Source organism: Canis aureus, chromosome 8 (genome assembly GCF_053574225.1).
Source record: "Canis aureus isolate CA01 chromosome 8, VMU_Caureus_v.1.0, whole genome shotgun sequence".
Taxonomy (NCBI): domain Eukaryota; kingdom Metazoa; phylum Chordata; class Mammalia; order Carnivora; family Canidae; genus Canis; species Canis aureus.
In genome coordinates, this window is record NC_135618.1 from 54,508,653 (window position 1) to 54,535,444 (window position 26,792).

General features: G+C 41.5%; 2 protein-coding genes, 1 long non-coding RNA gene and 1 other non-coding gene across 6 annotated transcripts in view; 3 read left to right on the forward strand and 1 right to left on the reverse strand.

The window, feature by feature from the left end:
• On the reverse strand, positions 1-26,648 carry CDR2 (cerebellar degeneration related protein 2). 3 transcript variants are annotated; one of them, XM_077906968.1, is made up of 6 exons: positions 26,282-26,648; positions 19,117-19,229; positions 11,983-12,186; positions 3,981-4,129; positions 3,558-3,722; positions 1-1,925 (listed from the first exon to the last, which is right to left on the reverse strand). In XM_077906968.1, the coding sequence occupies exons 1-6, from the start codon at positions 26,358-26,360 to the stop codon at positions 1,076-1,078; spliced, it is 1,560 nt and encodes a 519-aa protein (XP_077763094.1). In that variant the 5' UTR covers positions 26,361-26,648; the 3' UTR covers positions 1-1,075. The 3 variants fall into 3 exon arrangements, with proteins under 3 accessions (XP_077763094.1, XP_077763095.1, XP_077763096.1); XM_077906969.1 differs by lacking the exon at positions 26,282-26,648 and adding an exon at positions 20,546-20,564; XM_077906970.1 differs by lacking the exon at positions 11,983-12,186 and having other exon boundaries at positions 26,282-26,634.
• Positions 8,341-15,360, forward strand: LOC144319140 (uncharacterized). The gene is made up of 4 exons (XR_013385071.1): positions 8,341-8,563; positions 10,809-10,956; positions 12,063-12,208; positions 15,163-15,360. It is a non-coding gene; the product is annotated as an uncharacterized LOC144319140 (long non-coding RNA).
• TRNAE-CUC (transfer RNA glutamic acid (anticodon CUC)) lies at positions 13,777-13,849 on the forward strand. Its single transcript has one exon. It is a non-coding gene; the product is annotated as a tRNA-Glu (tRNA).
• Positions 25,859-26,792, forward strand: part of LOC144319133 (transmembrane protein 180-like) — a 39,082-nt gene continuing 38,148 nt past the window's right edge. Inside the window, exon 1 of the mRNA XM_077906963.1 lies at positions 25,859-26,142. Within this exon, the coding sequence (XP_077763089.1) occupies positions 25,874-26,142 (269 nt within the window). The 5' untranslated portion in view covers positions 25,859-25,873. The remainder of the gene's footprint in view (positions 26,143-26,792) is intronic.

The window sequence follows — 26,792 nt, forward strand, 5'->3', positions numbered from 1 at the left end:
TTTGTTCATTTTCATAGGTAGTTTTATTTGGTTTTTAGAAAAATATATACAATAACTGGAATTTCAATTCTCTTAAATAGTTTTAAATTAAAAGTATGCAAGTGAGAGGATGAGTAGATTCCCACAGAATAATACTGTTCAGTAATTAAGGTAGCAGACACGAATTCTGCACAAGTCACAAACATTTCCAGGAACGACAGGAACTGAACAAGGGTAGCTTGTGGCTGTCAGCTGAGCCAGCTCGGACAACACGGTAGGAGTGAGGGCTTGGATCTTGCTGCTTTATTTTGACTTTAGGGATGAAAGATTTACACATCTGCCTCTGCTAACCACTACAGCTTTGAGGAAAACCATCTGGAGGTGGGGGGTTTGGGGTGGGGAAGGCCCTCTAGGGCCTCTGCTAACAAGCTAACTGTGGTCAAACCGGAGCTTGCCTTTTCAGTTCGGCATTGGTTGGACTTAGACACATTATGACTTGTCAGTCACAGCTCAACTACTAGTGGATGGAACAAAACACAAGGCCTGGAGTATTTGTCAATGCCATTTATTCTGGATTAGACCCCTGCTTTCTCCTGGACATTCTTTCTTAATGAATTCACAGTATCCAACAGTGTTTGTGAAAGCTACTTCAGTTTGGCAGCCATCTGACTTCTATGGTTTTGAGAAGGAGGAGCAAAAGTTGCCTTAATTTTGTTTCAACTCTGCCCTTTTGCTCCTCTACACTATACAACCTCTATATACTATACACTATAGTAACTCCAGGCCTACTTCCCTAGGAGCATGGATCTATCCCTCCACTGGTTCTGGGGCTTTTCAAGGAATCACAACCTAATCAGCGCGCCAGCCAGAGGCCAGTTGTCATGGGATTTCCTGAGGAGTTTAAACAGATCTGGATTATAGAACAGACACCAGCAGCCACCTTCTTTCCCTGCTGCTGTTCGCAGCTGCTAAATAAGCAAAGCTACGAGGCAAACATCATGAGTAATATTAGGCTGCGGGGTTTACAAACACTTGTCGGAGTTGGAGAGAGAGGTGAAAAGAAATAGGCAAATTAGTAGTAGAGCTGGAGGTTGAATTAGGAATGAGAGGAAAGAGATCGGTATTTTGTTCTCTGTTCATCTATTTCTTGCTTAGTTTTCTTGATGCAACTAAAGATCTCCTTAAAAAGCGCTTTATATTCTGGAGGTGTGGTGGTGGTGGGGGAACTGACAGGCTCTGGGGTAGCAGAAGCTGGCTCCCAACTGCTGGTGTCGAGCTCAGGCTGGGTCTCTTTGGCCAGTGCCCTGGAGGTCTGCACGGCCTTATGGGACAGGGAGTCCTCTTCCTGCTGGCACTTCCTCAGCAGCTCCTCATACTTTACCTTCAGGGCGCTATACTGAGTGTCCACTTCGTGCAGAAGGGAGATGCCTCTCTGCTTCACAGCCTTGGCCCTCCGAATGCAGGTCTCCTCATGACCCCTCACGATGTCCCCCCCTGCCAAGCTGCTTAGCACTGTCTCACTGCTGCTGCGCTTGAGAGGCTTTCTGTGTGCTTCCGACACAGGCAGGAACATCTCCTCCAGCAGGCTCTGGCTGTGTTCTTTGAAAGGTATGAATAGAGAGTCTGGCACCAGCTTCTCAACCCCATTCACAAAAGGATGCTCTGACTGCAGCATCTGCCGCATCTCTGCCACCTCAGCCTCCAATTCCAGCGCCCGCGCTCGGTAGGCGTCAGTGGCTCCCAGCTGCTGTTCCAGCTCACTGTTCTCCTTGAGCACAAGCCCATATTCCTCCTCCATGGTCACCCGCTTTTGCCGCTCCAGGCTTAGCTGGGCCTGTAACATCGTCACTGTTTTCTTCAAATGCTCATTTTCTTCTTCATCAGGGCTTTGCTGACTTTGCAAGGAAGTGATCTTCTCAGCAAACACATGATCATACACAAAGTGTCTAGGACAAAAATGTTGAAAGAACATATTACCAAAAAGAAAAAAATACACACACACACACACACGTTACATAGGTCAATTGGGAATGAAAAGATTTTTTTTCAAATTAATATATATATTTTTAAATTTATGATAGTCTCACAGAGAGAGAGAGAGAGAGAGAGGCAGAAAGAGAAGCAGGCTCCATGCACCCGGAGCCCGACGTGGGATTCGATCCCGGGTCTCCAGGATCGCGCCTGGGCCAAAGGCAGGCGCCAAACCGCTGCGCCACCCAGGGATCCCCTTTCAATTTAATATTTTTGAGGAATGTGACAGTGATTAATTTTTTGCCTATTCTACACTAGAGCAATGGTTAAAATGAAATTCTGTAAGGCTAGCAAATAAGCACATGTAAGAAAACATAATTTTTGTGACTATTTTTTTAACCATTAACAGGACACCCATTTTCTAAGTCCAGTGATATGACTGACTCCTGTGAAGGAAATGAGAATGGCCCAGGGGTTCTCAAGCCTGGCTGCATATCAGAATCACCTGGGCAGGTTTTTCCCAGTACCCAGAGATCCCGATTTAGGCCTGAGGGACTCACTGGTATTGCTGTTTGAAAAATTCCAAAGTGACTTGATCAAGAGTCAAGGTTGAGAGCCACCAAATGCAGAAGCCTAGGTCTCCTGTGCAAAGTCCTAGGTAACTTGTAACTGTGTTTGTGTGATGATTTGTATCTGCCTCTCCCCGAGACTGAAGTGGGAGGGCAGGAACTGGGTCTATTTTGCTCACCACTCCTCATGTCTGGCATAGCACCTGCCACATATGTGCTCAAGAAGTTCTTTTTTTTTTTTTTAATTTTTAATTTATTTATTTATAATAGTCACAGAGAGAGAGAGAGAGAGAGAGAGAGAGAGGCAGAGACATAGGCAGAGGGAGAAGCAGGCTCCATGCACCGTGAGCCCGACATGGGACTCGATCCCAGGTCCCCAGGATCGCGCCCTGGGCCAAAGGCAGGCGCCAAACCGCTGTGCCACCCAGGGATCCCCTCAAGAAGTAGTTCTTAAATATTCAGTCTCTTAACTCTAAATTATAAAGGCATTTCTTTTTCTTAAAAGATTTTATTTATTTATTCATGAGACACAGAGAGAGAGAGGCAGAAACAGGCAGAGGGAGAAGCAGGCTTCCTGCAAGGAGTCTGATGTGGGACTCGATCCTAGACCCTGGGATTACACCCTGAGCCAAAGGCAGATGCTCAACCACTGAGCCACTCAGGAATCCCTATAAAGGCATTTCTGAGGCAAAAAAGCTTTTTTTGAAATTTCGATTTTTTCCACTCTAATGCGAAATACAACCCCCAAACCTGTAGTCTATCAGAAGTACAACTTAATTTAAACGAAGACTTAACACATGCAAAGCACTGAAATGAATATTCTCAAGATTTCTAAAAATAAGTTTTTGCAGAATTACTAATGCCCAAGAACTTGATCAGTTGTATATTTAAGTTAAGTGGTTTTGCTCAAACCACTGGTAGTCTAATCACCAAGTAGCAATTCATAAAAGGGTACTTTTAATCTACTTGAATCAGGGATGTGTCGCTGACAGGCGACGCTTCCCCGCTCATTAATACCACAGAACAGCAGGTTCTTACTGGCGGAGATCGTACAGTTCCTTCAGACATGAGAAGCTGGGTGCCGGTTTCTCCTGGTCACATTTTCCCTGGCTCCTCCTTCTTTGGCCAGATGACTTCAACTCCTCCACCTGGCTCTGGAGGTGATCAATGTTGGTTTGTAGACATTCGATTGTTTCAGTCAGACTGTGAGGAACAGAAGCAAGCCGTTTGCTGCTTGTCATATTAAATTAAGGGCATCAGCAGTGAGGAGAGATTAGTTGCCAGCCACTCAAACTGGGCACTCTTAATTGGAAAGGACTTCTAATTTAATCTCTATTCTCCATAAAGAATTAAATTAAACTGTACCCCATATTGACCCAAATCCACTAAAGCCACATTCTATTCTAGTCAACACTAAGTAACTCCCTCTAGGGCTTCCTCAATGGAGTCTAGAAAATTTACCTCACAATCTTTTGCTGTGAGGCCTTGCTGTCAGCAACTAGCTTTTGATTTGTTTCTTCCAGTTCCCTTGCTGTGACATCTAATTGCTCATAAACCTTTGCATGCTGTTCATTCATCTGCCGTAGAAGCTCCACCTGCTTGGTCAGATACTGTAAGAGAAAATGATTGTGACCAGGTTATACATTAAACAGACAAAATACCCGCAGCATTCGAACACCCACTCTTGATTCTCCAACACCAACTGGGTATCTTACAATTCAATTCTGACACTGCCTACCTGTAGGGATTCCAGGTCAGAAGGGCTTGGTCCTATAAAATTGCTGCACTTCAGACACCAGTTGAAAGATCCAGAGACCACCTGTACTTCTGACCAACCAGCTGTAAATCTGAAGGTTTCCACAACCTCCCCTCAGGTTTAATAATTCACTCCAATAACTCACAGACCTCAGGAGATCACTTTACTTATACTGACTTTTTTTTTTTAAGATTTTATTTATTTATTCATGAGAAACACACACAGAGAGGCAGAGGCACAGGCAGAGGGAGAAGCAGGCCCCACGCAGGGAGCCGGATGCAGGACTTGATCCCAGGTCTTCAGGATCACACCCTGGGCCGAAGGTGGCGCTAAACCACTGAGCCACCTGAGCTGCCCTATACTGACTACTTTATAAAAAGGATAACAACTCAAAAAAAAAAAAAAGACAACTCAGGAAGAGCCACATGGAAGACATGCACAGAGCAAAGTATGGGGGTGAAGAGGAGTGTAGAGCTTCTACACCCTCTTAAGATGCACTACCCTATTAGCACCTCAATGTGTTCCTTGTTTCAGGGTTTCATCGAAGCTTCATTCTATAGCACGACTGATGAAATCATTGGCCATTGGTGACTGAACTCCATCTCCAACCCCCATTCCCTCCCCAGAGGTTGGGGGTTGGACTGATGGTTCTAACTAATATTATGGTTGTGCTTCTTCTGGCAACCAGTTCCCATTCTATCCTCAGGAAATTCCAATGGTTTTAGAAGCTCTGTGCCACGAAATAGAAAGATCAAATACATGGTTTTTATTATACCATAATACCACAGGTCTATTTTATGTAAAGAAAAACTTTAAGGGACACCTAAGTGGCTCAGCGGTTGACTTCAGGGCGTGATACAGGGTCCAGGGATCACGTCCTACGTCAGACTCCCTGTGAGGAGCCTGCTTCTCCCTCTATGTCTCTGCCTCTCTGTCTTTCATGAATAAATAAAATCTTTAAATCCCAATTAAAGTACTTGTCTAATAGGAAATAAATACAGGCCATCCTTTATATGTTTACTTTCCTTAATGCTTACCAACATCCTATGTATCATGAGGCTGGTCTACTCTTCTAAAGCACAATGCATGCATAAAATTAATATTCAACAAGAATATCTGAGACTGACAATCCCACAAGAGTAAAAGCAATGGAATACATGATCAATGTTTAAGCAAAAATACCATGTTTTACAGAAATAAGAAAGCCTGAAGTAGAGAATTTTAGATGATTTTTTGCTTGGAAGAAAAATGGAATTTTTTTCTCCAAATGAGCTACTCTGGACAAAAATACAGGGGAAATAACTGACTTATCCAGAAAGAGATACTTAGCTTACTATAATTCAAAGACTCTTGTTATTTTTAATATTGTGAGAATGTGATCATCATAATCCTTTTTAAAGATTTTTTTTATTCCTGAGAGACAGAGAGAGGCAGAGACAGAGAGAAGCAAGCTCCCTGCAGATAGCCTGATGCGGAACTCGATCCCAGAACCCTGGGATCACAACCTGAGCCAAAGGCAGATGCTCAACCACTGAGCCACCTAGGTGCCCCACCATAATCCTCTTTATTCATGAGAAATTTGCCAGATTATTTACTCTGGTAAATGCTAAAATCACTTTCTAAATGTCCAAGGATAAAGGGGAATAATCACAGTCTTCATGCCTCAGTGTTAAATTACACTGACTGCCTCTCCTACAGCAACTCCACCAGAAGACAATGAAACACAGTATATATTCCAAATGAAATATTCCTAACATTTCTCTGGAGCACAACTAGAAAGAGGAAAAAAAGGTAGGTTCAAAGCATCATCAATGATCAAATGGTAAAAGACCAAAGACATGATTTTAAATTCTACATGCCTACCTAGCCTATAGCACAGAGCCCAATGTGGGCTCTGAACTCACAACCCTGAGATTAAGATCTGAGCTGCAATCAAGAGTTGGACACTTGACTGAGCCATCCAGGTGCCCAAGACATGACTTTTTAAAGATTTTTCTGAGAGAGAGAACACACATGTACACATAGTAGGAGCAGAGAGAGAGAGAAGGTCTTAAGCAGACTCTGCTGAATATGAAACCTGATGTGGGGCCTAATCTCATGACCCCGGGATCACAACCTGAACCAAAATCAAGAGTCAGATGCTTAACTGACTGAGCCACCCAGGAGCCCCAAGAATAGTATTTTTATTTACTTATTTTTTTTAGTGGCTCTTTTATTTTTTTTAATTTTTACTTATTTGACACAGAAAAAACAAGCGTAAGTTGGCCAAGCTGAAACAGGAGAGGGAGAAGCAGCCCCCCCCCCCCCCCCCCAGCAGAGTGCCCAATTCAGGGCTTGATTCCAGGAGCCCAGGATCATGACCCTGAGCCAAAGGCAGATGCTTAACTAAGTCACCTAGGCGCCCCAAGGAAAATGTTTTTAAAGTCATGTCTTGGGTGCCTGGTGGCCCAGTCAGTTAAGCATCGGTCTCTTGGTTTCAGCTGAGGTTGTGATCTCAGGCACATGAGATCAGGCTCTGCACTGGGCTCCACACTGAGGGTGGAGTCGGCTTGGTATTCTCTCTCCTCTGCTCCTCTTGCTTGCTTGCTCTCCCTCAAATAAATAAATAAATCTTAAAAAGAAAAAACAAAACCGGGCAGCCCAGGTGGCTCAGCGGTTTAGCGCCACCTTCGGCCCAAGGCCTGATCCTGGAGACCCGGATCAAGTCCCATGTCAGGCTCCCTGCATGGAGCCTGCTTCTCCCTCTGCCTTTGTCTGCCTCTGTCTCTCTCTCTCTCTCTCATAAATAAAATCTTAAAAAACAAAACAAAACAAAAACCCCACAACACTTCTTGGGGCTTTTTGTACAACTATACAGTTGATCCTTGATCAACATGGGGTTGGGGCACAAACTTCCGCATAGTCAAAAATCCACTTGTAACTTTTTATTCCTCTAAGACTTTAATAGCCTACTATTGACTGGAAGCCTTACTAATGACATGAACAGTTGATTAACACATTTTGTATGTTTATACGAATTACATACTTATTCTCACAATATAGTAAGCTAAAGAAAAGAAAATGTTAAGAAAATCATGAGGAAGAGAAAATATATTTACACTACGTTCTGTATTTTCAGAAAAAAAATCCTTGTGTAAGTGGACCCAGACAGTTCAAATCCATGTTGTCAAGAGTCAAAAGTCACCTTTACAACTGTAAATCTGTACAACTATATTTGCAAAGCTAAAAGACTTCTTTCAAAGAATGTGCTAAATGATTTTCAGTGGACTATAAATGACAATGTGACAGTTGAAAAAAAAAGAATAAATGATCTTTTTCAAAATCTAGTGATATAACTTGGTAATATGTTGAGAAAACACTTAAGTCTCATAACTTCAACTTTCTCATCTGAAACTCTAGGGGCCAAAAATGTTTTTGAAAATTCTTTCAATTGTAGAAAGACAACGTGGCAAACACATTAAAAACTTTAAACATCCTCAGTGTGGTATGAGCAGCATCCTGTAATCGATCATTTCTTTTTCTTTTTTTTTTTTTTAAGATTTTATTTATTCATGAGACACAGAGAGAGAGGCAGAGAGACATAGGCAGAGAGAGAAGCAGGCTCCATGCAGGGAGCCCGATGCAGGACTCAATTCTGAGACGCCAGGATCACGCCCTAGGCCGAAGGCAGACGCTCAACTGCTGAGCCGCTCAGGTGTCCCGAGCATTAATATTTCTGCAATGGTAAGTGTGAATAAGGATTATAAACAGCTTCACAACAGTTCAGGTCAGGGTTTTCTGCCAAATGAATCTGCTGCAAACTTAAAGGAAAAAAAAAATCTTGTTTTATAGAGCCTTTGGGTTCAGAATTGAAAAATAAGGGGTTATGAATTGATGACTAACCTATCTTGTAGGATTTAAAAATATTAAATAAGGTAGGTGAGCACACACTGATCACGGTCCCTCTCAAAGCCTATGTTTAGCCTTCACTGCCTCAGTACCTACCAGCTTCTCCTGGGAGAAGGCCCCTAATCCTGCCCTCTGGCTAGCGATGTCATAGTAGGTTCCTATGACTGATGGGAATGTGTTCAATCTCTTAGGGACAAAGTTTAGGATACAGGTATACATACAAAGGGTACAGAAACTTCACAAGCTACTTTTATATCAAGTATAGGTGTCAAGTATTCTTTGGCACTGATTTACAACGACTGAAAAAGGCTAACACATAGACCAGACACTAATTACTAATTTACCACAGGAATTGTCTCTGCCCAGTTACTGGAAGACCCACATCCTCTGTAAAGGGCAGGTGAGAGGTCAATTTCCACAGAAATCTTTTGGTGGGTATAGAATCAGAGAAAAGAGCCTGGTGGGAGGCAGCAGTATCTAAGAGCATAGGTTAGAATCTGAAGTTCTGCTTCACCACCTCTAACCGGGTGACCTTTGGCAAGTAACCTTAATTCTCAGGCGATATTTCCTCATCACCTATCTCACAAAGGCTGCCGTAAGGTTTAAGTGTGTGAAGGGTTCAGCACAGCGTCAGCATATGGTAAAACTGCTCAGGAAGAGGCAGCTACAGTTAGTTTGCAAACTTTGCATGTGCTAAGATTCATCTATCTGAGAGCTTTATTAAACAAACTACAGGAACCTATACCCCTTTCTCCTAAAATTTTGAGTCGGTGAGACTAGGGTACAATCAGTATTCTGCATTTTCAGCAAAAACTCCAGGTGAGGTTAGTACAAGAGGTCCATGGATCACACTTATTAGAGAAATGTTGATCTTGGACATGGAAAACCCTGGAAGTCTCCCCTCCCCCCAAACTAATGTCTTTTTCTCTTAGGTCCAGGAGGCATCAGCATTCACTTGGATCAACAATGATTCTTAAGCTTCATGTTTACCATTTCCCTCCATAGGACTAGTACTTGCAGCTCTTCATTAAGATGAAGTGGAATTCTAACCACCCCAGCAGCGTTCTTTACCAGTTATGCTTCAATATGTTCTTTTAGTCACATCCCCCGAAATAATACATTAGTGGTCCTGACCTTGTGTGCTGCTTCTTTCATCCACCCAAGTACAGACTCTTTATACATGGCTAATTTTATCTACTGTGTGTTTTTTTTTATTTAAGATTTTATTTCTTCATGAGAGATGCAGAGAGAGAGACAGAGACAGAGAGGCAGACACAGGCAGAGGGAGAAGTAGGCTCCATGCAGGGAGCCTGACGTGGGACTCAATCCCAGGTCTCCAGGATTGGGCCCTGGGCTGAAGGCGGCGCTAAACCGCCAAGCCACCAGGGCTGCCCCTCTACTATGTTTTTAGAGATTTCATTTTTTTTTTTTAAGATTTTATTTATTTATTTATTCAGGAGAGACAGAGAGAGAGACAGACAGAGAGACAGAGACATAGGCAGAGGGAGAAGCAGGCTCCACATAGGGAGCCCAACGTGGGACTCGATCCCTGGTCCCCAGGATCAGGCCCTGGCCCGAAGGCAGCGCTAAACAGCTGAGCCACCTGGGGTGCCCTCTACTATGTTTTTAAAACATTATGGATAATGTCAAACATATAAAAGAGAAAAAAATGGTTTAATAAGCCCCCATCTATCCATCATCCAGTTTCAACAATTATCATCAGTCTTGTGACATTTCTACTTTCCTATTCTCATCTCCAATCATTTTAAAGCAAATCCAAGACATCTTAAATATCCATATTCATATATTTCTAAAAGACTTTTTGTTTTAACTACAATTTTAATCATACCTAAAACCTCCCAATAATCCCCTTACTATCATTTATTTTTCAGTCTTTTTTTTAAATATTTTTTTTCTTTATTTATTTATGATAGTCACACAGAGAGAGAGAGGCAGAGACACAGGCAGAGGGAGAAGCAGGCTCCATGCACCGGGAGCCCGACGTGGGATTTGATCCCGGGTCTCCAGGATCGTGCCCTGGGCCAAAGGCAGGCACCAAACCACGGCGCCACCCAGGGATCCCCTATTTTTCAGTCTTAATTAAGATTTTCCCAACTGTCTCTTAAGTGGCTCTTCCAGTTTCACCAGGGAGCTACTGATTCATCCTTATTTCACAAAGTATCTTTACCTTAAAACTATGGAGTTGCCTTACTCTAAGCAAGCTCCCCCTTCTGTTAGGGGATGTGTTTTTCCTAACTGGCTCCATTTAACCCAGCAGTTCTTAATCTGGGGTCCACAGACAGAACTGACAGGATCTGTGAACTTGAATGAGGGAGAAGTTATATCTTTATTTTCTCTAACTTCCAATATTTACCACGTGCTTTGATTCTGAATGGAGGCAACAAGCCATCAAGCCATAAGTAGTATGATGGGGTTGCTAGGACTTCATCACCAATAGAAATCACAGATATTTTCATATCACATGATAGTGATTGCAGAAATCTTGATTTATTGGCTACACTCATCACTATTTGAAATTATACTTTTTAGGTTGACAAACATTACCATATCACATATTTATTTTTTTAATATTTTGATAAGGCATTTCAATATAACAGATTCCCTTTTATTCTATATATTTTAAGAGGATCATCACAGACCTCACCAGACAGCCACAGGGATCTATGGCACAAGAATGGTTAAGAACTCTGATTGTCCTAAGGCCTCTGCTCAAACATAATCTTTTCAGAAGCCTTTCCAGACCACCCTGCCTCAAGCAGCACCTTTCCCAAGGTATCTTATCAGTTTCCTTTAAAACAATTAGCGTAATAACAAATGACCAAGTGCTTACTTGTTAGTGTCCAGTCTTTTTTTTTTTTTTAAGATTTTTATTTATTCATGACAGAGAGAGAGGCAGAGATATAGGCAGAGAGAGAAGCAGGCTCCATGGGGGCAGCCCAATGTGGGACTCGATCCCAGGACTCCAGAATCACGCCTTGGGCCAAAGGCAGGCGCTCAACTGATGAGCCACCCTGGCATCCCAGTGTCCAGTCTTTCTGACCCTCCTTGAAAAGGGAAGCCTCTTCTCTTTCTAGTCCATTTAGTACAATTCCTGATACATAGTAGGGACTCAAAAAATATTGGCTAAATGGCAATTCCTTTCTATCATGACCCTGAGAACAAGAGTCACATGCTCTACCAACTGAGCCAGCTAGGCGCCCCAAAATGGCAATTTCTAGACCTCTATTCACAACAGCTTATCGTGCTCTTTACCACAACTAAGACTGCTGAAATGTGGAGGAGACTTAACTAAAAGATTCTGAGAAGGGCTTTGGTTATAGCCCTCTTGGGAAAAGTTCCTAATAGCCACTAATTCCCTCCCTTTTGCCTCATTTATAGACTTCTCTGTACTTATTCCCATGGCACAATCTGAAAAACATTACTTATTCCCAGTAATCTGAAAAACATTTATAATTCCTACCAGCTATTATGTGGGCCCCTAATTGTTGTCCCCTTTTAAAGATATAAAGTTCAAATATAAAGGAAACAAATATGTAAATAAAGTACAAAGAGGCGATAGCAGTCCCCCTCTTTTCCACTGGGGATACATTCCAAGACTCCCAGTAGGTGCCTGAAAAAGTGGATAGCACCGTACCCTAAATATATGACTATGTTTTTTCCCTATACATACACCTATGATAAAGTCTAATTTATAAATCTGGCACAGTGAGAATAATAAAATAGAATTATAGCAATAGGCTGTAAAAAAAAGTTATGTGAATGTGGTCTCTCTCAAAATATCTCCTTTGCTGTACCTACACTTCTTCTGATGACATGAGCTGATAAAACACCCACGTGATGAGATAAGCCAGGTGAGTGACGCAGGCATTGTGACACAGTGTGAAGCTCCAAGGCACCTTCTGACCATACAACGGAAGGAGAATTGTCTGTTTCTGGATGGGGGCTGACCACGTAACTGAAACTGCAAAAAGTGCAACCACAGACTGGGAGGGTGGAGAGGACCTATGTATCAAGAAAAACTATAGTAAGTCCTTCTAGTTTGATATATAAACTTGTGATAAAAACACAATGAAACCATTTATGAAGAGCTTGTAATATTTTGGTCTTAGAGGACTTGGCTTTAATGGCAATCTAAAGAATGGCAGGGAGCTTGTTTTCACGTGGTAGGAGTTTAATCTTATTATTATTAAATCAAAAGTAATCAAAAAAGCCCTTTACTTCTACAAGAATCTGTAATAGGTTACCTAACAAAGAAGTCTGACTAACTTGGTCAGCAACTTAAAAGAAAAATTATTAGATCTCCCAGCAAGGAGTGGTATCAGACCAGAGAATCAGAACTGTATGTGGTCAGACCTTGCTTTAACACTTGACCTCCAAAGTTTCAAATTAGTATTTGTCAATTTTTTTCTGAATCTAGAAGGGACTGAGTTAGCTCATTTTCTACCCTTCATTTAAAGGCAAAGATAAGCTTCTAATGTTCTGGTTTTCTCTATTCAGAATCTTTGACACACAACCTCAAATGAATTCGACAGGACTGCCAAGATCCAAAATTCAAGTGCCAAAACTCAAGTACAAAAGCATCTGTCATATTAAACATATCAACGGAAAGGGAGACATTTAAGCAAAACATGGGGAGGCAAACACGACAGTAGCAAAAACACAGGCAAAAATGTCGATTTTATAGCCAAGAGTATCAAAGTTTAGTTCTATGAGTTATTACACACGTTTCTTGGAATTTGCGTAGAATGCCACCTTGACTAGGAGTACAAGGTTCAGGTTATAAGCAAAAGCTATAAATAGTTCAACTTAACAACTGAGGCAAATCTTTCAAAAAGAAAGGCCAGCAAGATTACTATCTATTTGCAATTGCAGAACCGTGACCTGGAGTAAAGGAGAAAAGACAAAAAACCCCAACTTAAAACACATAAGGAATGCAATGGAAATTTGGCTTTTATGCAGTGTTGGGATTATCCTTCTATTAAGGATTATTGCCCAAATCCTCTGAGTTTAGTATCAAAATGACTTCTACAATTCTGAAGAAATATTTCCTTTTACCTTTGAAAAACCTTTTCCCTGATTAAAATACTTTATTTCCCCTGTAGGAAATTTAAAGGGGGGGGGGGTGGAGAGAAGAGGCATGAATATAAAAATAAAAACCACCTATAATATAATCTATTAAAAGCCTGGCTTGTTTTTAAAATCAATTTTCCAGTAATTGAAAAGGATTTTTTTCTGAATTAAGATTCATTACCAAAATTCTTATAACATGGATAAATTGTACAATTTATACTGTCCAAAATACACTTACATAACCTCATCCCTTCAGGACAACCCTGTGCCAATGTAGTGCAAGCATTCTTATCACCATTATACAGCAGAGAAAACAGGATCTGAGAGGTAATTCACATGCCTAAAGTCTCCATCTATTTGCTATAGGCTGGAGGGCTTAAACCTGAATCTTCTAATGCTAAAGCCAGTGCCCCTCCTATTGCCTTAAAAAAAATCTCAAGGTGGAAACCCACAGTTTAGGAATCAGAAGTGCTTTGCAAATTGCTAATCTGTCCCTTTCTTAAAATACTGATTTCAAGGGGTGCCTGGCTGGCTCAGTTGGTAGAGCATGTGACTCTCAATCTCAGGGTCATGAGTTCAAGCCCCATGTTGGGCACAGAGCCTACTTAAAAAAAAAAAAAAAAAAGGATATAGGTTTCAACAAGTATTTATTGATGTTTACTCTGTGAAAGACCATGAATAAACATAGCAACAGCCTTCAATGTTGCACTGGGAAATGGGTGGGTAGACTAGAACAAATCATAAATATACAGAATATTGATAAATGTAGCAGAGGAATAAAATGCCTTAAAATTTCCAAGGAAGACATAAGTTCTTGAAAGGATATCTTGAAGGCCAGACTACTTTGAGTGGTAGTGACAAGGCTTATGGGAATAATACAGGTTTCCAAGCGGAGATGCAACACAAACATAAGGCTGTAGACTTGCTTACATGATTATAGGAATCTTTAAGAGAATCCGATTATGTCTGATGGTGCCAGATCTCATTACCCTCCAAGGCTTCTCTCCTCCCCCCTCATCCAGGAGAGAAAAACTTGCTCGGCAGTCTTGAAAAATTATATGTTCAAATCAACACTGAATAAAAGTCACACAGACTATAGGTATCTCTGAAGCCAATCTTTACTTTCAATAGTTTAATTTTTTTTTACATAAAAAACAATCACTGAGGGACACCTGGGTGGCTCAGTCTGTTAAGCGTCTGCCTTTGGCTTACTCAGGTCATGATCTCAGGGTCCTGAGGTGGAACCCTGTGTAGGGCTCTCTGCTCATAGGGGAGTCTGGTTCTCTCTCTCTGCCCCTTGACCTACTCATGCTTGGACTCTTTTCTTTAACAAAAAGAAACCTAAAACGATCACTAAAAAATACTGATCAATTTTTACGAGGATTATTTGAAATCCACTGTGAGTCTTTGAAAGCACACTTGTAGTTCTTATAAAACACCCTTGAGAGTTTCCTTATTTGTCTTTTTCTATAATGTCTATAATGTGTCACAGTTTGGGAGATTTTATACTAGTATTTTCCAAGTTTCAGTACCATTCTTCTGGATGATCTCATTTCAAATTTTTCCAGGTGGTAAGGCTAACTTTCTGGTTTTCAACTACATGTTTTTCTATCTTTAAAAATGATCATATATTACTTTTCTAGTCAGGAAAAGTCCCAATAAACATTCTAAAAAGTTAGTTTAAAACCTGTAAAAGTGGTAAAGTTCAAACAGGCTAAATTAATCTAGGTATTAGCATACTGGTTAGTGTGGGTGACGACTAGCAGAGCTGATACTGTTCTTATTTCTTACCTAGGTGTTGGTTTCATCAGTATGTTAATGAACACTCATTGAACTATATATTTAGGATTTGTGCTTTTTTCTGTATATATATATATTTCTTTAACATTTTATTTATTCATTCATGAGAGACACAGAGAGAGATGCAGAGACAGAGGGAGAAGCAGGCTCCATGCAGGGAGCCCGACGCAGGACCCGATCCCAGGACTATGGGACCACGACCTAAGCCAAAGGCAAACGTTCAACTGCTGAGCCACCCAGGCATTCCTCTGTATGTGTATTTCAATAAAAAGTTTACTTTTTAAAAGACAAAGAGAACTAATATAAGGTTTGAATTAAGGAAAGGGCCTTCATAAAGCTTAGGTGGTTCCTGAAGGTTGCAATGATAAGCATATAAAAAACGGTCACCTTTTAGTACGGAATTAGGCTCTTTGGCTGCCTGCTTCCTTTTATAAAAGCATCAAGCTTTCCTTGTTTTAGACTATTGGGAGTTAATATTGTGACTTGTAAGTCTGCACAGAAATAGATGTGACCTGATCAGGCAATAAGGCCACTTTGGGGGGAGGGTGCTCTGGCTACTAAGTGAGCTTAACCAGCACTGCCATTTCTTTCATCTCCTCATTTTGTCCCTCCCCATTGACTTTCATAAAGTGATTTATAAAAAGAAAGAAGATAGCCAACTGCAATGGTAGAGAAAAAAAATCTATGAAAGTGTTGTTCTCAGCCAAAACACAGCTTTGGATAAAGAGTAAAATGTTGAATGCAACAATGCTTGGATCTATGAACCAGGGAACTACATGCTTTATTATGGAAAGAAGAGTCATGAAAATGTTTCCGGAATATTCTAGGCTAAATTTATTTGAATAGGTTATACACGTATTTAAATTTATATTTATTTAATCATTAAGATCTGAATTGGACACTTCATTTCCATTACACTTTGCAACACCTTATAAAAGACAATAGATGGTATAGTGTTATTTGAAGATTGAGAGAATTTCAAAAATCTGTGGATTTTTTTTCACAATGCCAACAATCTGTCTTAACTGTTTAATCATCCTCAATACCACAGGGCAGAAGAAAGAAGAAAATAAGTCACTTAGATCATAAAGCAATTGTGTTCATAGTCTCCTGTGGTAACAAATAGGTATCATTCTCTTAAATGTTTCTACCCAAGTAGACTACGTTTCTACCCAAGTAGAAATAGATGTGTCTCACAGCATATGATATGGCCCTAGGACTGCTCTATGAAATCTTCTGAGTTGTAAAGCAAAGTCTAAGACACAAAGCAAGTATGAATTCTTTGTGTATGACACTTGGCTAGTTTTAACAGTTTTGTTTTTTTGTTTTTTTTTTTTAAGATTGTACATATTTATTTGACAGAGAGAGTAAGCAGGGGGAGCAGCAGGCAGAGGGAGAGAGACAAGGTGGCTCCCCACTGAGCAAGGGGCCTGACATAGGGCTCAATCCCAGCATTCTGGGATCATGACCTGAGCCAAAGGCAGATGCCCAATGGACTGAGTCGTCCAGGCTCTCCTAGTAACAGCTTTTAAAATGCTTGTTTTTCTGCATTTTTAGGTTTCTTGGAAACTATATTTAGTCTGGGTATGGCATGTTCTATGCTCTTTTGATATAGAACATGCTAAAAGTGGTAGCTAATAACTTCAATATCATTACAAGATATACCCTTCTAGATTATAAAAGCATATTTCTCACAGAGCTAGTCACCTGATTATTCATAAATCCTAATGAAGGGAAAGATCTGCTGTATACACACGTTAATTATGGCTACTATGTAAAATTAAGGATATTTAGATTATGAATTTGCCTTTTTTAGTATTTTCTTTGGGGGGGGGGGTCCAGGGAGGCCACAGGGCAAGGAAGAGAGAGACTCTTAGGTACACGCAATGCCCACTGTGGAGCCCAATGCACGGCTCGATCTCACAACCCTGAGATCATAACTTGAGCCAATATCAAGAGTCACAACTGAGCCACCCAAGTACCCCACTCAGTAAGTTCTGATCACTGTTCAAAGGTCTTTTACATTTTTCGTGCACATAAACACAAGAATCCTGTCTCTAATGTACCAATTTGAGAGGAAGGAGTTGTCATTTAAGTGCAAAGCTTTTTTTTGGGTAGGGGAGGTATGTGGGGAGGTGGAACATAGAGAAAAGTATTCTAATGAGACAACTGTCAGGTTAATAATCAAAATTATCATCTTTATATTTTCTTAAAGATTTTATTTTTAAGTAATCTGTACACCCAACAAGGGGCTTTTTTTTTTTTTTTTTTTCCCAACAAGGGGCTTAAACCCACAATCCCTAAGTCAAAAATTAGAAGCTCCACTGATTGCACCAGTGAGGCACCCCCAAAATTATCATCTTTATAGTCACATGGCCAACCCATAACTGGACTACTTGAATGGGACCATTTACAAGATAGCACCCTGCATTTTATTTTTCATTTTGAATATTTAAAAAGATTTTATTTTTTTATTTGAAAGAGAGAGATTGAGAACACACAAGTGTGCATGTACATATGTAAGGTGGGGGTGGGGAGGGGTAGAGGAAGAGGGAAAGAGAGAATCTGAAGTAGGCTCCATGTTGACCAAGGAGCCTACTAGGGGCTCAATCTCACAATCCTTATATCATGGCCTGAGCTGAAATTGAGGTTCCAACGCTCAACAACCGAGCCACCCAGGTACCCCAGCACCTTGCATTTAAAGCCTTAATCTAGTAACTCTCATTTTAGTTTGTTATAATTAGGGGAAAAGTACTCTTTTAATTTAAAAAATATCTACTAAAGGGTTGCCTGGGTGGCTCAGTGATTGAGTGTCTGCCTTTGGCTCACGGTGTGATCCAGAAGTCCCAGGATCGAGTCCCATATTGGCCTCCCCATGGGGAGCCTGCTTCTCCCTCTGCCTTTGTCTCTGCCTCTCTGTCTCTCTCATGAATAAAATAGAATCTTTAAAAAAAATAAAATTTAAAAATCTACCAAAAATGTAAATAAATTAATATCAAGCAAAGAGAAAGAAATATCCATTTTATGATTTTTTTTAAGTATACACTACCCACAACATAGGGCTCGAACTTAAGATCAAGAGTTGCATACACTACCCACTGGCCTGCCAGGCATCCCTGATTCTTTTTTTTTTTTTTTTAATTTTATTTATTTATTCATGAGAGAGACAGAGAGAGAGAGAGAGGCAGAGACACAGGCAGAGGGAGAAGCAGGCTCCATGCAGGGAGCCCGAGAGGGAATTGATCCTGGGTCTCCAGGATCACACCCTGGGCTGAAGGCAGAGCTAAACCGCTGAGCCACCTGGGTTGTCCTGATTAATTCTTTGAATGGCACAAGAAATTTAAACACATCATGAAATCAGTACTACAATTTAAAATTTTTTCCATCTAAACCCAAACTTAGGATGGTATTTGGCAGTGGTTGGGGAAGGGGGTATAACCAAAGAGGGAGCCTCAACAGTATGGGTAGTTTTTTCTTAAGCTGGGTGGTGGGTACAGAGCTATTCGTTGTATTCTCTTACACCTCTGGGAATATCTGAAATATTACATAATTCATTTTTTAAAAGAAAAAAGTAGGGGTGCCTGGGTGGTTCAGTCGGTTAAGTGTCTGCCTTCAGCGGGTCACAACGCCAGGGTCCTAGGATTGAGCCCCGAGTCGGGCTTCCTGCTCAGCAGAGAGCCTGCTTCTCCTTCTCTCTCACCCCTGCTCTTACTTGCTTGTGCTCACTTTCTCTCTCTTTCTCTCTCTCTCTGGCTCACACTCTCTCTCAAATAAATAAATAAAATCTATTTAAAAAAAGTTAAAAACGAAGCATAATATTCACAATTTTATTGTGTTTCACATAATGGTAAACACTGGACCATTTGCTTCTAGTATACTTCACCAAGGTAAAGAGAGAAATTTCTTTCATCAGACATATGTTGGGAAAGCACAAAAAAATAGAAATCAACCTCCCAAGTCTCTCCAATGGTTCTTTGAAAGTGCTATTTTAGCAGAACATGACTGGTCAATAGCAGCAACATGCCACAACTTAAAGTGTAACTCTCTTAATCAGTAAATTACCTCAATTTCCTGTAACTGCTCCTGATTGGTTGTGTACATCTGCTGAAGAGAATCTTCTAACTCTGTGTTCCGATCCAGTAATGTCTTCCCAAGTTCAGCAGCAAGTTGGAGATCTAGCACAACAAATGAATATTAGACTAATGCAAATGATCTCACTCACTTTATATAATCCTGTCCTTAAAATAAGAATGAATCAAGACCTAACCCAACACATAAAATTTAAGTCAAATTTCAATGGAAGGTAGCATGGCACAGAAAGAAACCAGAGTTCTTTTCAAAATTCAGTTGAACTGGGTCCCTCTACCAGGTAATGCATGCTCTTACGTACCCACACTTGTAAGACTAAATAATAGTGATCTACTTTATGGAGATGTATTCTTAAGTTCAGAAATGATCATTCATCATGGTGATGCCTAACACCATAATTATTTGTTCATGGACTGGACTTATTCATATCTTTATTGTCTATTTTTTTCCAGGAGACCTTTGAGCCAAAGTACAGGTAGATCTTTTTTTTTTTTTTTTTCTTCAGGTAGATCTTTAATAGTCTCTAAAGTTCCCATGAAATCTGGCTGCTGTGAATGCAAGTGTCAAAGCAAGGTTTGTGTTATAGATCCTGGCCTAAAGAGATGGAGAGAAGGGGTAGGAATCCCCTTAAAGTAGAGCTAAAGATCTGTCAACCAGTTGAATGTGATGTGTGAAAAAGAAAAAAAAAAAAATAGATTTGGTGATAATGAATGAAGGATCTATTCTAGAGAGGGAGGTCACAAGGAAAGTCGGAAGGGACATTTTAGCTGGGCTTGATTGAGGAGTGAGGATCTCACCATGTAAAAAAGCCAGCCAGAGGCACTGTAACAGGAAAGAACTTGGTATAATCTACGACCTGACAAAAAGCCAGTGTGATAGAAGCATGAGGGGGAGAGTAAAGAGATGAAGCTGGAGGGCAGACAGAAATCAAGAGTACACAAAATTTTACAGTCCATGGTAAAGAATGTTTACGTTTTATTTTAAGTATGATGGAAAGTCATTTCACTTAATGTCATAAAAAGTATTTATATACATCATAAAATGTCATAAAAAAGCATTTATTATGTAAAAATATTATGAAAACTGGGAATCTTACTACATACGCTTTTTAAACTTAAGTTTTAGAGGTTGACAAATAAAGTTTTAGGTTTATTCATTATTACTGACATTAAAACTTAACCTAGAGAAAGTGGTAAAAGAAAAGCCACAACTTTTGTTACCTGGTACTGTCCATTAGAGTACATAACTAGTATTCTACTTGGTTAGTTTTCCCTCATTATGAAAAAAACAAATCATCAAAATCTACCACACACCACTCCAGCTCATTTTAAAACATTTTACACCTATTTATTAAAAACAAACAAACAGGGATCCCTGGGTGGCGCAGCGGTTTGGCACCTGCCTTTGGCCTAGGGCGCGATCCTGGAGACCCAGGATCGATTCCCACGTCGGGCTCCCGGTGCATGGAGCCTGCTTCTCTCTGCCTGTGTCTCTGCCTCTCTTTCTCTCTCTGTGACTATCATAAATAAATAAAAATTAAAAACAAACAAACAAACAAACAGTATAGGGACGCCTGGGTGGCTCAGTGGTTGAGCATCTGCCTTCAGCTCAGGGCATGCTCCTGGAGTTCCGGGATGGAGGCTGCTTCTTCCTCTGCCTATGTCTCTGCCTCTCTCTGTCTCTCATGAATAAATTTTTTTTTTAAAAAACAGTATATATGTTGGTAGATAGGTGTTAAAATACCTTCTCTCATGATTTAAATATTAACAATATCCATTAATGGGCAGAAGACTTCAGATAACAAGTCTATGAAATAACATCTTCTATTCACAAGGCATAGAACCTTTATAAACAGCTCAAAGCTTTTAAGAGATACTAATCTAAAAAAAAAAAAAAGAGAGAGAGAGATAGTAATCTATCTTTCAAAGGTATTTAGCCTGGATTTTCAAATGAGACAATGTGAAGCACAAAGATGCTAACTGACCTGACCACATCTACATGGTGAGTCACAGCAAAACAGAAACTACCGTCAACAGGTTCCAATCTCATAGTCTTCATATCCCATGTCTTTACACTGGGAGACCCACACACCTCTTTGTTTCAGGTAGACCGTCAATTTCCTTCTTTGAGATACTTCATCTTATCACTTGTTTTTTATAGATGGCAATGAGAAATCAGAGTTGAGCTACTTGGCTTTTATTGCCTGCTCTGCCAGTGAAAACACACACAATTCCAGGCAGTTTAATATCTTGTTTTCACTAAATGCGAAAGGCGCTATGTACAGCTTGCAGATGTTCCAAAAATAATTATTTTGTACTCCTAGGACATGTAGCCCTACACAAGGGGCACCACGCTTATTTAAGGCAAAGAGCATATAAACATATAAACATTACCTAGACATTACTTAAGTCTCTCCTGGTCTGTTTTAAGGTAGTAATTCCTCACTGGGAAGGGCCAGAGACTCACCAAAGGTGTTCTTAATCAGTGATCAAAACCTGAGGCAAAACCTCTTCCAGAATCAAGACTAACTTGAGACCATCTTCAACTACTTTCATTCAGTTATGAAACTGCCTACTACTTAACACACAGCCAGGAGCAGCTTTCCTGCTCCCGCTGCTGCAGAAAGAGATGCCAAGCACAGTACTCTTCTAGTAAATAGCATGCAGAAAAGAATTTGAGACTTGTCCTTATCTCAATCCTTATTTCCAGTTAAACAAAGCCCCAACCTGGTTCAGTAACCTGAAGTCTCAATCTCCTAAATATTTCATAGATGTTCAGGATAGAATTCTGGCAAAACAAGTCTCAACTACAAGTAAGTGTCTGTGAAGTCACACTGCATAATAGGATATTACTTCATCTGTTAGTTTAAAGACAAGGGTCTTTTTTTGTTCTTAAAAAAAATTTTATTTCCTGTTGTGTAGCATCTGGTTTCCATAACCAAAAGGAGCCAAAAGCTGGCAGTAAGCCCAAGAAGGGTTTCTAAATAATTAGTGGGGGGAATAAGAGAATGTTCAATGTCCTTTTTATTTTTAATTAAGGCACAAAAGGAAACAATATAGTTTTGAAGTCTTATGTACCTGATCATCTCCATTTTACAATAAAGATTTTCATTAAGAGGTTGTCTTTTCTACATCCTTTTGAACTGAACTAGGTAGCCACTAAAAATGCCACACTTGTGTGGTATTTTTACTTCAGGCTTAAGAATTAAAAACCTATTAATACCCTCATATGTTTAATACTTTCACTAATTAATCTTTGCGAGTGATAATAATCTATTTTAACAGCATAAACTGTAAGCTTTAAACAGGCACTCTATTCAGCCCTATGCCAAAGCAAAAGATTAGCTCTGGCAGCTGAGTAATTTTTTCAAAGAATCTCTCTTCCAGAATTCTGAAACCTTTAAATTCCACTGCTATCATATTTTTATTTTACTTCAGTTTTTCACAAACTATGAGGACAACAAATTCCCATGTTAAGCTGTGGTCTGCAGCAGTAATTCAACAACATTAGAGCTGAAAGCTTTTCCTATTACAAAATCAAATGCGTCATTTGGTGATGCTTCTGTGTAACTCCTGTTGCCAACGTTACTATAATTGGGAAAGCAAAAAACCTGAATATAAACATCAAGAAAAATGATGGTGCCAGTTTTAATGACCCTTCAACAATGATTCAGCAAATTAGTTGTACACATGGCAAATGTACTCATCACAAAAAGAAGTAGAAATATGAAGATTCCTTTAAACTAAGACTTCATTTGCTGATCCATAGAGTAGGAATTTGAAACCTTATTCTAAGCTTGCACAGCTCACCAATGACAATTACAATAGCAGCTGGACCAAAAGAAAACTCAGTCTCTGAAGTCTTTCCACCTTGTTCTCAGGGGCACATTTCAAAGCAAGCACCATCATTACCTGCACAGAAGGCTCCTGCTGTCCCAGAAAGGATCTTACCCACAGAGATCATTGTCAGTATTCTTACTGAGCCAACTCAGCTCTCTGACAAAAGACAGTCTCTTTATCAAAGTGTTCTGTAAAAGCAAAGGGTTTTCTCCTTCTGCCTGGATAAGCTTTACGTATTTCTAACAAGGTATAAATATGGTGGACCAGAGCCTTCCAAAGTTAGAATTTTTCAGCAAATTAAAAAAATTCCCCAGCAAACTTTGATATGGTCAATTTACTTAAATCATTCTGTTGCTAAAGGAAACAGGTTTGTAATTTAATGACTTTAAGAACAGGATCTTAAAAAGTTGTTTCAGCAGCTCTCTCCAAACAAGCCTTGCTCAGTAAAGTTAACAGTGAGGATGTTTACAAAACAAAACAGATGTCTGCGCTTGATAAAATCCCATTAGATGTGTTTATCAATCTGGTTAAAAGGACAGACTTGCTCCCAAACTGTATTCAGCACCAAATATCTACTGAGGACCTACCATGTGCCAGGCACTGTAGTTGGGCATGTCCTAGGAGGCAATATCTCCAGGTTTCACTAGTAAACAGATTCTTAGACTGTCAACTCCAGCAGTAGGATCCTATCTATCCTATCTGTGGATAGGCACTGTAGCCTCAGTGCCTAGATGAATACCTGGCACAGACTCAAAAATATTTTGGAGGGGGGGAGAAATTAACGCACTTAAAAATTCATTAGAAGTTTAGGTATTTTTTTTTAAAGATTTTTTTAAATTTTATTTATTTATTCATAGAGATGCAGAGAGAGAGAGAGAGAGAGAGGCAGAGACACAGGCAGAGGGAGAAGCAGGCTCCATGCAGGGAGCCTGACGTGGGACTTGATCCAGGGTCTCCAGGATCACGCCCTGGGCTGCAGGCGGCGCTAAACCGCTGCGCCACCGGGGCTGCCCAAGTTTAGGTATTTTTTAACATATAATTTTTAAAAACTGGGACAAAGATATCCTTTTATTCACAGTGCAGACTTCATTCTTCTACAGGCTATATTCCACAAGTTATAATTGTTGGAATTTCACATCTATTCCTAACCCACACACTTGGTTATGACATACAGGGTTATGTCAAAGTCAAATTGTGGTAACAGATGTAAAAGTCTTCCAAAAAGTAGAGAACAAATTCCAAATGCAAAGTGACATTAAGTTGATTTAGACCTGTGCTCATTAAAGTTTCATTAAACTTGAACATCCGATGGCTTTGTTAAAGAGGTTAAAGAATTCCACATGTAGTGCCAACATGTTGCATTTGTTTCCCATAGACTGAAATCTTATGACTGGTTGTTCCTAAAACTTCCCACAGGGTGGAAGGGCAGTGTGGACTAAAGCACCTGATGGAAGGGAGCCATGAAAACACTAATCCCATGTGAGCGACTCAGTTCAATAAGTATTAAAACTGAGCCTCTATTATGTGCTAAGTATGCTAGATTTTTAAAAAGGGGAGAGGGCCTGCACAGATCTATGCTTGCTAAAGAAAAATATTTAGCTGTGATTATACAAACTACATAATTTATTGTAGGAAAATGCTCCAATTGTGCAGTGGTTGCCTCATTAAACCTGGAGAATGTATCAAACTAGGCCATCAATCCTTATAGGGAATTAAAAAAAATATTTAATTTATTCATGAGAGACACAGAGACTGAGGCAGAGACACAGGCAGAGGAAGAAGCAGGCTCCACGCAGGGAGTCCGACATAGGACTCGATTCTGGGTCTCCAGGATAACGTCCTAGGCCAAAGGTAGGCACTAAACTGCTGAGCTACCCAGGCATCCCCCTTATGGGGGAGAGGGGCAGCAGTTTTGAAAACAGCTTCCTTAAAATGTAAGACAAATTTGCCTATGGACATTCAGAACATGATGGGAAATACTGCACTGCAGCCACTGAACAGCTTGGGCTATTTAAGTGAAATGGTGAACTACTTTGGTTTAAGTGACTGTCCATGGCATATCAAAAGCCACCTTTCCCCAAAAGAGTTGTTTTGTTTTCTAAGTACAAGTCATTCAAGCCTACATCCTTCCCTGCCACCCCACATTCAATGATTAGCATGAACCAACACCATGGTCATTTAATAGTCACCTCAATTAGATGTTAATTTTCAGTGCACGTTTAAAGCTAAAAAAGTTGATTTACCCAGAACTGCAGACACCAAAGGTGCCTGAAAAAAATTCCTAAGGAGTGTTCAGTATAGTGGCTAAGAAAGTTTGCTCTGAAGTTTGGAGTGGAACCCTAGATCCCCCAATAATAGAATCTACTAGATTCATATAGCTTGATGAGAGGATCAAATTAACACCAGTGTTAAGAACCCACACACTCAAAAAGTGTCCCCAGTTGCACATTCCCGCTATTAATACCAAAAGAAAAAAAAAAAAAAAAAGGGAGGGCACTGGCTCCAAACTGAAGGCTGCTCCAAGATTTCTCTGGAGACACTTTCGTCAAGAAATCCAAGGCAGGCCAAGATCCCAATGCCTGTTTTTAAACTTACAAAAAATAATAATAAAATAAAAGCTAGAGCGCAAACTGCAAAGAAGTGCCTCAAGTCACTTTCACTTGGCATCTGAACTATGCATAAGCAACAAAAAAAAAAAAAAATTTTTTTTTTTTTTCAACTTTCTGACACCCAACTGAAGAAGCTGTAAACCGGTGATAAAGAAGACACAGGGTCTGGGCAGTGGCCATGACTCCTCGTTCTGAGTGTGTGAGTTCAAAAAATGCTCGCCCCCATACTTGACTCGAGCGAAGTCATTTGGCCCTTTTAACTTCGCTTTCCTCATCTGGGAAATGGGAGCAAGAGAAGAGAAGCTCCTCTCCGGGGAACGGATGGGGCGGCTGACGTGGGCGGGCCCGGCACGGTTCCTGCCACACACCCCGCCACCCCCCCCCCCCCCGCGACCCCGACCACCTGCGGCGGCTCCCAGTCCACGCGGGCTACGCGGGGTCCCCCCGGGGAAGCGCCCCCCACAGAGCGCGGCCCACACGCAGGGGTGGCGAGGATCACTGCGCAGAAGCGGCCTCCGGCGGGCCGGGCGCGCGGCGGGTCCCCACGCCAGGTGAGCGCCAGACCTTCCCGCACCTGGCGGCCCCCGGCCGCGGGCAGGGGCGACTTCGTAACGGTCTCGCGCCCGGGCGGCTCCCGGCCAGGCCGCCCTCCCGAGGAGTGTGTGTGGGGGGGGGTGACCGCGCCCTCACCTTGCTGGAGGTCCTGGTGGTCGTACCACGGCTCGTCCTCCTTCATCTCAAACTCCTCCACTAGGTTTTCCGCCAGCATCTCGGCCGGCTCTTCCGGGGGCAGCGGCCCCCGCCGCCGCCGTCCCGCCTCAGCCGCTGCCCCGGGCGCTCCACCGGCTCCTCCGCCCTCAGCCAGAGCCGCCCTCGGGCGGGACGCGCCGCCGCCCAGGCTCCGCCGCGCCTCCTGACCAGAGCTGCCGCCGGGCGACCCGCCCCGCACGCCGCGCACCGGCTCCCCGGCCCGCCTCGAGCCGCCCAACGGCCCCAACGACCGGAGCCCCGGCTCGAGCGCCCGGGCCGGCGCCCTGAACCGGCTCCTCACGCCGCAGCCGGGCCCAACGTGGCACTTTGGCAGAACCCTCCCCGGCCGGGGCCGCGATTCAAACCCCCGGCGGCGCCTCGGCCAATCGCGAGCGGGCCGCCGGTCGAGCGGCGGCGACGTCGTCCAATCCCGTCTCACCGCAGGCCCGCG